At 45.3% G+C, this 12,219-nt stretch overlaps 1 protein-coding gene across 1 annotated transcript in view; it reads right to left on the bottom strand.

Annotated features, from left to right (window-relative positions):
- Positions 1-2,531: 2,531 nt before the first annotated feature.
- The window catches only part of LOC140106447 (uncharacterized), a 36,583-nt gene continuing 26,895 nt past the window's right edge, over positions 2,532-12,219 (bottom strand). The window contains exons 9-16 of the mRNA XM_072130895.1: positions 11,114-11,260; positions 10,917-11,016; positions 9,370-9,478; positions 8,769-8,894; positions 8,566-8,686; positions 8,349-8,434; positions 5,725-5,821; positions 2,532-4,052 (exon numbers count right to left, since the gene is read on the bottom strand). Coding sequence (XP_071986996.1) covers positions 3,130-4,052; positions 5,725-5,821; positions 8,349-8,434; positions 8,566-8,686; positions 8,769-8,894; positions 9,370-9,478; positions 10,917-11,016; positions 11,114-11,260 — 1,709 coding nt within the window. The 3' untranslated portion in view covers positions 2,532-3,129. The remainder of the gene's footprint in view (positions 4,053-5,724; positions 5,822-8,348; positions 8,435-8,565; positions 8,687-8,768; positions 8,895-9,369; positions 9,479-10,916; positions 11,017-11,113; positions 11,261-12,219) is intronic.

Below are 12,219 nucleotides of genomic sequence, written 5' to 3'. Positions count from 1 at the left end.
ATAGTCGGCCATCTTTTTTAGGCAATCCGAAATGTACAGAAGATCGACCTCCGACTATTTTTTTTTCTGTTTTGTCAGCGCAGAGGGCACTTTAAGAGCAGCATATTTCCAATCTACAAAATCTAGCACTACTTATGAGGAGGTAAGTGACAAATTCCCAGCGCTGGTGGGACGGCAGGAGCACTCGCCCCTCCCACTGTGTGAGATTACAGCAGGAAAAAGGGAGGGGAGATAGTGTGTAACACCCCCAGAGCCCTTACGTCTCATTAGCATAATTGTAAAAGTTGATTTTAGAAGGAAGGAGGCCATGGATAACAAATATAAGAAAATACCCACAGTCAATACAAGCAAGAGTAAAGGCTTCCGGCACTGGCTTCATTAAATGCAATAGTTTAATCCATGGTAAAAAAAAAATAAAAAAAAAGCCAGAAAATCTTTATTGATGTATCAAAAGTGAAAAACTTGCAGGTGAGTCATTTTGAGCCATGAGCTCCAGCCTAAATACTGTGTGTAGAGGAAGCTCTAGGTAAGGTGATGTCATTGGGAATTACGCCTCTCATGATGTGTCTTGTTGTGATTGGAACGCTTGCTCTATACTCAACCAACCGGCTATCTCCCAGATAATTCCACCTCGACGCCCTACAATCTGGTCTCCGCTCTATGCTCTGCACTGAAACTCCTCTTTCTAAAGTCTCCAATGATCTTCTCACTGCGAAATCCAAAGGTGACTATTCTCTCCTCATTCTCCTGGATCTCTCGGCAGCGTTCGATACTGTGGACCACCAGCTCCTCCTCAGGGGCTTCACTCCATTGGCCTAAAGGACACTGCACTCTCTTGGTTTTCTTCCTATCTCTCTGACCGCACTTTCATTGTCTCCTTTTCTGGATCTTTCTCTTCTCATCTCCCTCTCAGTGTCGGGTTCCTCAGGGATCAGTCCTAGGTCCTCTCCTCTCAGTGTCGGGGTTCCTCAGGGCTCAGTCCTAGGTCCTCTCCTCTCAGTGTCGGGGTTCCTCAGGGCTCAGTCCTAGGTCCTCTCCTCTCAGTGTCAGGGTTCCTCAGGGCTCAGTCCTAGGTCCTCTCCTCTTCTCCCTCTATACTGCCCCCATTGGACCAACCATCAGCAGATTTGGTTTCCAGTATCATCTCTCAGCTATATACTTCTGCACGTAACATCACCCCTGCCTTACTGCAGAACACTAGTGACTGTCTCTCTGCTGTCTCTAACATCACGTCCTCTCTTTTCTTGAAACGTTCTGTCTTAGAAAGATTTTCTAGTCTTTCCACCATCTACCTACTGACCCAACCATGATTTTTCCATCTCGGTCTGTGGGATCACTATAGCACCGAGGCAGCAGGCCTTGGGGTTGTGCTGGACTCTGACCTCTCCATGTGGGATCACTATAGCACAGGCCGCTGTCTTGGGGTTGTGCTGGACTCTGACCTCTCCATGTGGGATCACTATAGCACAGGCCGCTGTCTTGGGGTTGTGCTGGACTCTGACCTCTCCTTTGCACCGCACATTCAATCTCTTGCTCGCTCTTGCCGCATGCATCTCAGAAATATCTCCAAAATCTGTCCATTTCTGACAACTGAAACTTCTAACGTGCTTAAACCACTAGACTACTGCAACTCCCTATTAATTGGTCTTCCCTTCATTAAACTCTCCTCTACAATCTATTCTTGCAGCAGCCAGGATTCTCTTTCAGACCAAACGCTACATGGATGTTCCAGTCTGTGATGGTCACTGTAAGATTCCTGACTGTGTGCAGGGCCTCTCTAGACAGACTCTTCATGATCCCTCTAGTGCTGTGAGATGCTTTGTGTTGACAATGTGCTTAGAGTATCAGGGTACAGGGTTTATCTAAACTTTCATTTACGTTCTGAACATTAGGGTTAATAAACTCCGGAGCTCGCGGCTCAGAGCGCCTCACCTATTTTATCATGATGAAAACTCTTTTTAACTTTACTTACTTTATTAAAGTTTTTTTTGGTTTTCAAACTTGGATTAAACTATTACAATGAATGAAGTCGGTGCCGGGAGGCTTTTGTCTTGCTTGCATTTATATAACGTTGGGACTGGACCAGCTGCAGCTCCACATGCGCGACCAAACACAAGGGAATAGAGCACCCCCCACGAGCTGGACTATAGTTACACCTTCTTTTGTATACTGATGTTTCACTAGGCGTATATCACACCTTATATTCAAAATAACACGTCCCTGAATAACGTGGACCCTTGTGTTATATGTGGCGATGAGATTTGTCATCACTGAAGGAATTGTTACGATTTACAGGCATTGAAGAGTAGAGGACTTGTGCCATTTGAACAAACTTCTTCCCCCAGATGCACCACAAAGGAATATTTGTAGTGTAAGGGTTAAAGGGAACCTGTCAGCAGAGAGCTATATTACACTGGGTACAGGTTCTTATACACACTGGTAAGTGCATTACAGACTTGCTTTTGTGATTCCTTAGTCTTGTTCATGTAATAAACCTTCTTACACTTTACGCGGCTCAGTGCCAGCATCTTCCTGAAAATCCTGGGGACGGCTGTATTTCAAAATTTCATTCCCTCAGCACCCTGTCCCATCCCTCCCCCTCATGACGTCAGATCAGTGCACAAGCAAACCTTGTGCTTGCACAGGGAGCCTTCTTTCTCTCTCATGCACGGTGAGGAGTGAGCTTGCCGTTCCCTGCGCATGTGTCTTTACACTGTGCAAATGGGCAGTTTACGTACCGCCGCTCTGCCTAGTTACACAGTGTAACGACGCATGCACAGTGAGCGGCAAGCTCCCTCCTCACTGCGCAAGCTCAGGTGCAGTGAGCCGACGTCACGAGGGGGGGGGGGGGGTGTTTTAAATATGGATGAGCGGGGCACCGAGGTAACGAAATATGCCAAGTAGAATGCAGAAGTTACATTTTGAAATACAGCCGTCCCCAGGACTTTCAGGAAGATGCTGGCAAGGAGCCATTTAAAGTTTAAAAAAGTTTATTAATCAAACAACTGAAGACTAAGGTGTTACAAACGCATTTTCTGTAAGGCACCTACCAGTGTGTATAAGAATCTGGACCCAGTGAAATATAGCTCTCTGCTGACAGGTTCCCTTTTAAGATCTCTATGAAGTTCCTCATTTTGAATCCTTTGTTGTGTGAAGCTTCTGATGCTTGACAAGACTCGCCTTTTGGGTGAAGCTATTCCCACACTCTGTACAGGTGTATGGTTTCTCCCCCGTGTGTGTGACCTGATGTTGTAGCATATTAGACTTGCGGATGAAGGCCCTCCCGCACACAGGGCACACGTACGGCCGCTCCCCGCTGTGGTTCTTCTGATGCTCGCTGAGCATGGTTTTATAGGTAAAGCTCTTCCCGCATTCTGAGCAGCGGAACGGTTTCTCTCCTGTGTGCAGTCTCTGATGATAGTTCAGACTTGATTCCTGTGTAAAACATTTACCGCACTCGGCGCACGTGAAGGGCTTCTCACCCGAATGAACCCGCTGGTGGCCAATAACGTGGGACTTGTGCCTAAAGCACTTGCCGCACTGAGAGCAGGAAAAGGGCTTCTCGCCTGTGTGGATCCTCCGGTGCTCTGTAAGATGGGATTTGTAGGTAAAGCACTTTCCACAGTCAGAGCACGTGAAGGGCTTCTCCCCCGTGTGGAGTCTCCAGTGCTTAACAAGTGTCGATCTACATGTAAAGTCTCTGCCGCACTCTGCGCAGGAGTACGGCCGCTCGCCCGTGTGCTCCTTCCTGTGGACCATCAGGCGGGCTCTTTGTGTAAAACCTTTTCCACACTCGGGGCATGGATACAGCTTCTCCCCCGCGTGGACTCTGGTGTGAATGAGGAACTTGTCTTTTTTGGTAAAACATTTGCCGCAATCGGAACAGGCAGATGTGCCGCCACTCCCATAGCCGACTGTAAAGGTCACCAACCCACAATCATGTCCTCCGTGTGTTAATAAATTGGAGTTGCTAGTTTCTGCAACTTCTTTATCTTTAATTTCATAGTGCAGAACGTTCGGATCCTTCATATTGCATTCACTGTAGTCTCCATCTATAAACACATGATTGGTGTGATAGATACATTAGAGGGAACCTGTCACTACACTTGTCACAAATACAGCTGGTGACAGGTTCCCATATAGAGCCATAGTAACTAAATGTCACCCCCTCTTTTAGGTTAAAAAATGTTTCCCCCACATCCCCATAAAATAAACTTTTCTGTTATCTTCCCGGGCATACAGCCAGATCTGAGAGAGGACATGTCCTCCCATCCTCACTCCTTTGTACTCATCTACATGCTTTCCTCTAACCATTCAGCACTGCTTGTCATGTGACCAGGGTGGTATCATTTAAGGGCCTTTACCCACTTACATTTGCAAAATGTATACTATGTATGTATCTGATCACATGAAATCACAGCAGCCTCTAGGAACTTCCACTCCTTCCCATCCTCCATGGAGCCATGCTGTGATTCTATGTGATCAGATACATACAAGGGGTAGAGTGTGAAAATGTTAGTGGGTAAAGGACCTTAGGTGAGGAGGCGCTGGACTCGGCCGAGCAGGACACGCCGTGGAATGCCTCTGACCTGGCTGTTTGCCAGGTAAGATTGATTTCCTGGGAGGTGTGGAAAACAATGTTTTGCTAGTAAAGGTTGCATTTATTGAACAGGCTACAAGGGAACCTGTCACTTCATTGTATTTGTGAAAAATGTGGTGATAGGTTCCCTTTAAGTAGGTTCTGGGGGAGAGTGGGGGTTAAAGGGGTTGGCCACTCCTGTACACAAGTTTCCCATGTACCTTAACTTCTTTGTAGATAATCCCTGAATGTTAATCAAGTAATTAACCCCTTAAAGTATGATGTGAATACAGAGATGGGTGTGACTTAAAAGCTGATGACTGTCTTCGAGTAAGCGGCAGTGAGTGCCAGTGCTCTAACCCTCCATCCTCAATATGGCAGGGCCACCTTAGGGCAGTGGAGGCGAACCTATGGCACGGGGGCAAGAGGTGGCACTCTGAGCCCTTTCTGTGGGCACCCAGGCCTTCACCCTAACACAGAGTTTGCCAGCCAGGACTCAGGGCTTCCTCCTGCGATCCAATACATCCCAGGACGTGCCGAGCTCAGCGCCATTTTAAAGCAACATCCTTGGCTGCCAGGACTACAGGAGGAGCACGTAGATGTGGACAGAGAGAGATTATTGTTGGAGCTTCTGCACTGGAAACCCTGATTTGTTTCTCTTCAGGGCACCCCGAATCGAAGTTCTCCATCATCTTTCTATTGTATTGGTGAACTCAGGACTCCAATACGATTAAAACCTGTGATACAGCAATGGATCAGTAAGTTACTGCTTAAATTGTCATGTTGGCACTATGCACCATATAAGTGGGTTTTAGTTGTACTTTGGGCACTATCTCCAAAAGGTTCGCCATCACTGCCTTAGGGGGTGCTCAGAGGGCACATACAGTATAACAGCAGACACCCCTAGCCAAATCATAGCCATGTGTAGTTGCTATAGGTGTGAAGTTGCCAGATTTCAGGGGTTCAGCCGGCAAGGTGCCAGAGCGCACGGACCAACCCAAACAGAAACTACGGCACAGAAGGCTCTCTACAGATTTCTAAAAACTCTAAAGATTTGAGATCAGTGATCGTCCTAGTAATAGATAATCAGCATCCATTTCCAACATAATAATGGGGAAATCTTTTCTAAGGTGAGTGGTACTTACCTAGGTTGATACCTACTGGTATTTCCTCTTCCTTTACCTTTAATAATTCATCTTCTTTCTCTGGATGAATATCCATCAACACAATATTCAGATCACCCTGCCGGACACAGAAAACTACAATGATGCAACCCATCGTGGCGGCTACATTTTAACCCCTTCCCGCCGAGGCCTTTTTCCAATTTTGCATTTCCATGTTTGACTCCCCACATTCAAAAACCTGTAACTTTATTATTTCCCCCATGTACAGAGCGGTGCTTGGGCTTGTTCTCTGCTCAACAAATTGCGCTTCACAGTGACGGTATTTGATATTCCCTGCCGTGTACAGCTTTTAATTTGTGCCCCAAATGACAAGTCTCCTTTAGGGTGATGCCAAAAGTTAAACGGAATCAAAGCGCACCGGGGCGGCCTGCGTCCGGTCGCACATGCGTTTCTATGCAATCGCATGCGATCGGCACTCAGCGCCTGGTGTGGCATCACCCTGATTCTTTAGGTTCGATAAGAGGGATACCAAATTTATATAGATTTTATTGTGTTTAATTACATTTAAAAAAATTAAAACCTTCTGTACAAAAAAAAAAAAAAATTCTTCATTCAGCCATCTGCTGGGGATAATAACTTTTTCATACTTCAGCGTAAGGAGCTGTGCGAGGTGTAACTTTTTGCGATATGACGTGATGTTTTCATCGCTACCATTTTGAGGACTCATTTTTACCGACTTTTGATCATTTTATTTGAAATTTTTTTATATATAGCAAAATGCCAAAGAAAAAGTGGCGTGTCGGACATTTAGGCGCCTTTTTTTCCGTTATGGGGTTAAACACTGGGAATAACCATTGATAGATCAGACGTTTTGAGACGGGGCGATAAATAAAATCATAAACATGTTGTTAGGTATTTATTTTTCACCTGCAGTATATGGGGATTTTACTGATCATATATTACAATTGTACTTTGTAGTTACATTGTAAAAGATGGTGTTCTTATACGCAGCCTTGGGTCTTACAAAGACCCCAGGCTGTCGCGGTGACAAATTGTGTTCACCGATGACATGCAGCAAACACCCACCTTGTATGAAGAGGGCTCAGCCCATGAGCCCCTCCATGTACCCTGAGCAGATACGTGACATCCTGGTTGCTGCAACACTTAGCAAACACCCACCAAAAACACCAGCAATTGATGCTGGCACTGATCGCAGGCGTTAAAGGGAACCCGTCACCAGGGACCTCATTTTCACTAAAGAGAAGTTACAGAAACCCATTGTGTGATATAACTTACCTTGCATCCTGACAGAATCCTCTGTGTAGTCCCAACGGTTGGGCTCTGGTTTGGAAGCATTTCAAAAAGCAACACATGACTTGTCTGTGCTGCTCATTCCTCAGCTCCTTTGTGCTTCTGTACAGCTCCTTCTGCCCCCACTGATGTCACCTGGCTGTGAGCTCTGTGAAGGAGCAGGAGGAAGGAGCTGTACAGGAGCACAAAGGTGGGAGCACAGGCAAGTCACATGTTTTTTGAAATGCAACCAATCCGAAGCCCAACCCCTGGGACTACACAGAGGATTCTGTCAGGGTGCAAGGTAAGTCATAACACACAATTATATTGTAATGCAAATGCTTAGAAAAAGCAGAAAGGCAGATGTGCACTGCAGGTGTAATGAGCTTTTGCAACTTGTCTTTAGTTAAAATGATCAATAATCCATCCCATGACAGCCTGGAGTCTGTACGAGTGCTGGTGGCAATCAGTAACAGGTCTTCAGAAACCTTAGGGTTAAAAGTGCATTAGGGGGGGGGGCCACAAATAGAGTAAAAAATGTAATTTAAAAAAAGATATAAAAAGATAACCTCCCCCCTCCTTTTCGTACCAAAAGTCTGGTCCATATAGTATGGAAAGTAACAATGGGTAGGAATGAATGGCGCTGAAACACAAATAGTTATTCCCAGCGGTGAACGGGCCCAAATTGCCACTTTTTCACTATTTAGCAACTTTTTGATATAAAATGAAAAAGATAAGATGTTTATTCTCTCAAAGTGAAATGAAAAAAATCGAAAAAAAGGTCATTGTCGGAAAGGGGTCTACAATGGCTTTCAGGTTTGCAAGGCTCTGACGGATGCAGCGCGGGAGACCTGGAGCGCTGGAGAAGTAAGTACAGGCAGTCCTCGGGTTACATACAAGTTAGGGTCCGGAGGTTTGTTCTTAAGTTGAATTTGTATGTAAGTCGAAACTGTATATTTTCTAATTGAAATTGTAGACAAATTCTTTTGTTTTGCCCCAGTGACATTTGGAGCTTCAAAATTTTTGCTGTAATTGGACCAAGGATTATGAATAAAGACACAATACAGCTGATCATTGCAGCCTGGGACTATAGTAACATCCAGAGTGCTTCACCAGAGGTCACAGGGGGCAGAGGGGTCCGTCTGTAACTAGGGGTTGTCTGTAAGTCGGGGGTCCTTAAGTAGGGGACTGCCTGTACATGGTTTTTTTTTTAAAGCCCCCTTGAAATCCAACGTCGGCAATGGGCAACTATAAATTTCAGCCACTAGGGATATATCTGCCCCATAATCCCTGGGTCTTTCCTGGTAACAGGGATCTGTCTATGCACCACTCATATTTATCAATCCTGTATTGACCTTGCATTCTTGTGACGCGATCAGGTTTTCCACTTTTTCCTCTTCATCACAGAGAGAACTAGGAGATCCCACCAGTGTAGACTCATCTGTAGGAGACAGACACAGCCTTCAAATTATGTTGTTTTCTGATGCACCTCTGGGGGCCCACCGGAGGATCCTCGTGTACTCTGGTGGGCCAGTCCAACACTGCACATATCTATATAATTATGTTTCTTACCCAGTGAGAAAATGATCTGCCGACTCTCCATGAGGTCCTTGTAGAGGTCCTTGTGCTCTTCTATGTAGTCCCACTCCTCCATGGAGAAATAGATGGAGACGTCCTGACACCTTATAGGAACCTGACACCCACAATGACACAGTCATCACTCAGACACATCACCCCCTGTGTATAATAGTGTATAATGTCCGAGCATCACTCACCTCTCCGCTCAGCAGCTCCAGGATCTTGCTGGTTAGACTGAGGATTTTCTGCTCATGTATCAGTAAGTGAGGTGAAGTCAATGTGACGGGCTCCAGCTCTTGAGACTTCTTTAGAGGTACATAGATCTATTCAATATATGGGACACATTTGAAAAGGACATCTACCACAGGATGAAGGAATGCAAACCAAGCACCCTGACATACTGGTGTGCACCCTCTCTGGTAGGATCTGCTCTTCTTTTAGCTCTCATGCTATGTTTTTTTTTATAAAAAAAAGCCTTTAAAAATTATGCAAATGAGCCTGCGGGGCTCCAGGCTCCATCGGTGTTAATGGGCCCTGGAGCCCCTCAGGCTCATTTGCATAATTTTAAAAGCCTCTTTCTTGCATAAGCTTAGAAAGAGCAGATCCTGTCAGAGGGGGCACACACCAGTATTCCAGTGTATTTTGGTTTACAATGCTTCATCCTGGTGGTAGATTTCCTTTAAGGTACTTCATGCATCTCAGACTGAACACAGAATAAGCCATAAATGTCTAAGTTGTGACCCAAAGGATAAGACAGAGACATTCCAAACAGGCCGAGCCCTGGGAACTATCCCTCACCTGTCCGGTCAGCAGACAGAGGACCTCCAGGGTAAGTTTCACTATCCTCTCAGTCACGTGACTCTTGTCCATCCTCAGAAGTTCTGCAGATCTCTGACCATGGCGACTTCTGCAGGTGAAAAGAATGCGACTTATTCTATATAAAAAAATAAACTAAAAACCTAAAACATGGAATGTATAAAGGGAAGGCACCGGGTATAAAGGGGTTTCCCACAAAGCAACTTAGGTCATTATCCAAATGATAGTGGGGGACTCTTTGATGGAACCCCCACGTGTGGCAAGATCGGGGGTCCGATGTGCTCCTATTGCACCCCTTGTAGCAACACGCCAGCTACATGCCCACTTACTCCGTCATATACTTACCTGTCTCCTCTCTATACCCCCAGCTACATGCCCACTTACTCCCGTCATATACTTACCTGTCTCCTCTCTATACCCCCAGCTACATGCCCACTTACTCCGTCATATACTTACCTGTCTCCTCTCTATACCCCCAGCTACATGCCCACTTACTCCGTCATATACTTACCTGTCTCCTCTCTATACCCCCAGCTACATGCCCACTTACTCCGTCATATACTTACCTGTCTCCTCTCTCTACCCCCAGCTACATGCCCACTTACTCCGTCATATACTTACCTGTCTCCTCTCTATACCCCCAGCTACATGCCCACTTACTCCTTCATATACTTACCTGTCTCCTCTCTATACCCCCAGCTACATGCCCACTTACTCCATTATATACTTACCTGTCTCGTCTCTATACCCCCAGCTACATGCCCACTTACTCCATTATATACTTACCTGTCTCCTCTCTATACCCCCAGCTACATGCCCACTTACTCCGTCATATACTTACCTGTCTCCTCTCTATACCCCCAGCTACATGCCCACTTACTCCGTCATATACTTACCTGTCTCCTCTCTATACCCCCAGCTACATGCCCACTTACTCCGTCATATACTTACCTGTCTCCTCTCTATACCCCCAGCTACATGCCCACTTACTCCGTCATATACTTACCTGTCTCCTCTCTATACCCCCAGCTACATGCCCACTTACTCCGTCATATACTTACCTGTCTCCTCTCTATACCCCCAGCTACATGCCCACTTACTCCATCATATACTTACCCGTCTCCTCTCTATACCCCCAGCTACATGCCCACTTACTCCATCATATACTTACCCATCTCCTCTCTATACCCCCAGCTACATGCCCACTTACTCCATCATATACTTACCCATCTCCTCTCTATACCCCCAGCTACATGCCCACTTACCCCATTATATACTTACCGGTCTCCTCTCTATACCCCCAGCTACATGCCCACTTACTCCGTCATATACTTACCTGTCTCCTCTCTATACCCCCAGCTACATGCCCACTTACTCCATCATATACTTACCTGTCTCCAGTCTATGTGGCCACCACTTTATACAACATTACTCCGGCTATAAGACCTCATAATAAGCCCCTCATATAAAATGGCTACTTTTATGTCTCTACAGCGCACACTACATACATTCTCCTTCCTCATTCCTACTTGGTGTAAAATAAAAGTTTTTCCTCCCCATCAGCCGCAGCCGTGACTACGTCATCACATCGCGCCGCAGGCTTCACGCTCCGCCCCACGCAGCAGCGGCCTCAGGCTTCACCCCACGCCTTTCCGTACACACCCGCCGCCGCCACGGGGCACACCGCGAGACCTCGGCCGATTAAGAACCCATAACTAAACAGCACCTTTTAGACGTAATTGTGTCACGTGACATTCCGAAATCACGTGACATTCCGAAATCACGTGACTCCCGGACAGCAGGAACATGCTCCTTTCTGCAGTGACGGCTGCTGCTGGGTTCTCGCAGCTCGGGTGATAATGGCTTACAGGGTCTGATGAAAAGAGTGTGGGGGAGGGATGATGACAGGTTCCCTTTAACGCAGTTTCCCCAACAGGTCTAAAGGAATCCGCTTCAAACCTTTTCTTTAGTGTTTTTTAAATTAACACAGGGTATTAAAAGGGTCTTTTTATAGTGTTACTTTATATTATAGCACTTTATATTTATAGTCACATATTTTATGCAAATCAACTTTTTTTAATAGATTTTTTTTTTTTACTTTTGATTTTTATTATTTTTGTGTTTTCTATTGGGTGTTTTTCATTTTCACATGTGATGTCCACACGTGGTATTTATTGTAAAAAAAAAAAAAAATTGTGGTTCACAGAACTGAGATGATGTACTAATATATGAATGATTTAACTTCTATCACTTGAGGTCGGCATAAAGGGTTATATAATAGATTGTCATCTGTATGATTTACTTATTCCTTCTCTTCCTTTTTCTCTCCGGTCTCTTCCTTGTTTTTCCCTTTCTCCTTTTTGGTCTCTGTAATAATTCTTCATTTATAGACAAAAGAGAAACAAGTAGTTTTTTTTGTTTATATTGAATTCACCCTTTTCATAGCATATAATTCACCTGTTCCATAGTACAGGCGGTCCCCTACTTAAGGACACCCGACTTACAGACAACCCATAGTTAGACAGACGGACCCCTCTGACCTCTGGTGACCTCTCTGGATGTTACTATAGTCCCAGATTGCAATGATCAGCTGTAAGGTGTCTGTAATGAAGCTTTATTGATAATCCTTGGTCCCATTACAGCAAAAAATGTTTAAACTCCAATTGTCACTTGGGCCAAAAATTTTTTTATCTGGATCTACAATTATTAAATATACAGTTTCGACTTACATACAAATTCAACTTAAGAACAAACCTCCAGACCCTATCTTGTATGTAACCCGGGGACTGCCTGTACAGGCGGTCCCCTACTTAAGGACACCCGACTTACAGA

This window comes from Engystomops pustulosus, chromosome 11, assembly GCF_040894005.1.
Source record: "Engystomops pustulosus chromosome 11, aEngPut4.maternal, whole genome shotgun sequence".
NCBI classification, from domain to species: domain Eukaryota; kingdom Metazoa; phylum Chordata; class Amphibia; order Anura; family Leptodactylidae; genus Engystomops; species Engystomops pustulosus.
This window is presented reverse-complemented; position numbering and strand designations above follow the sequence as displayed.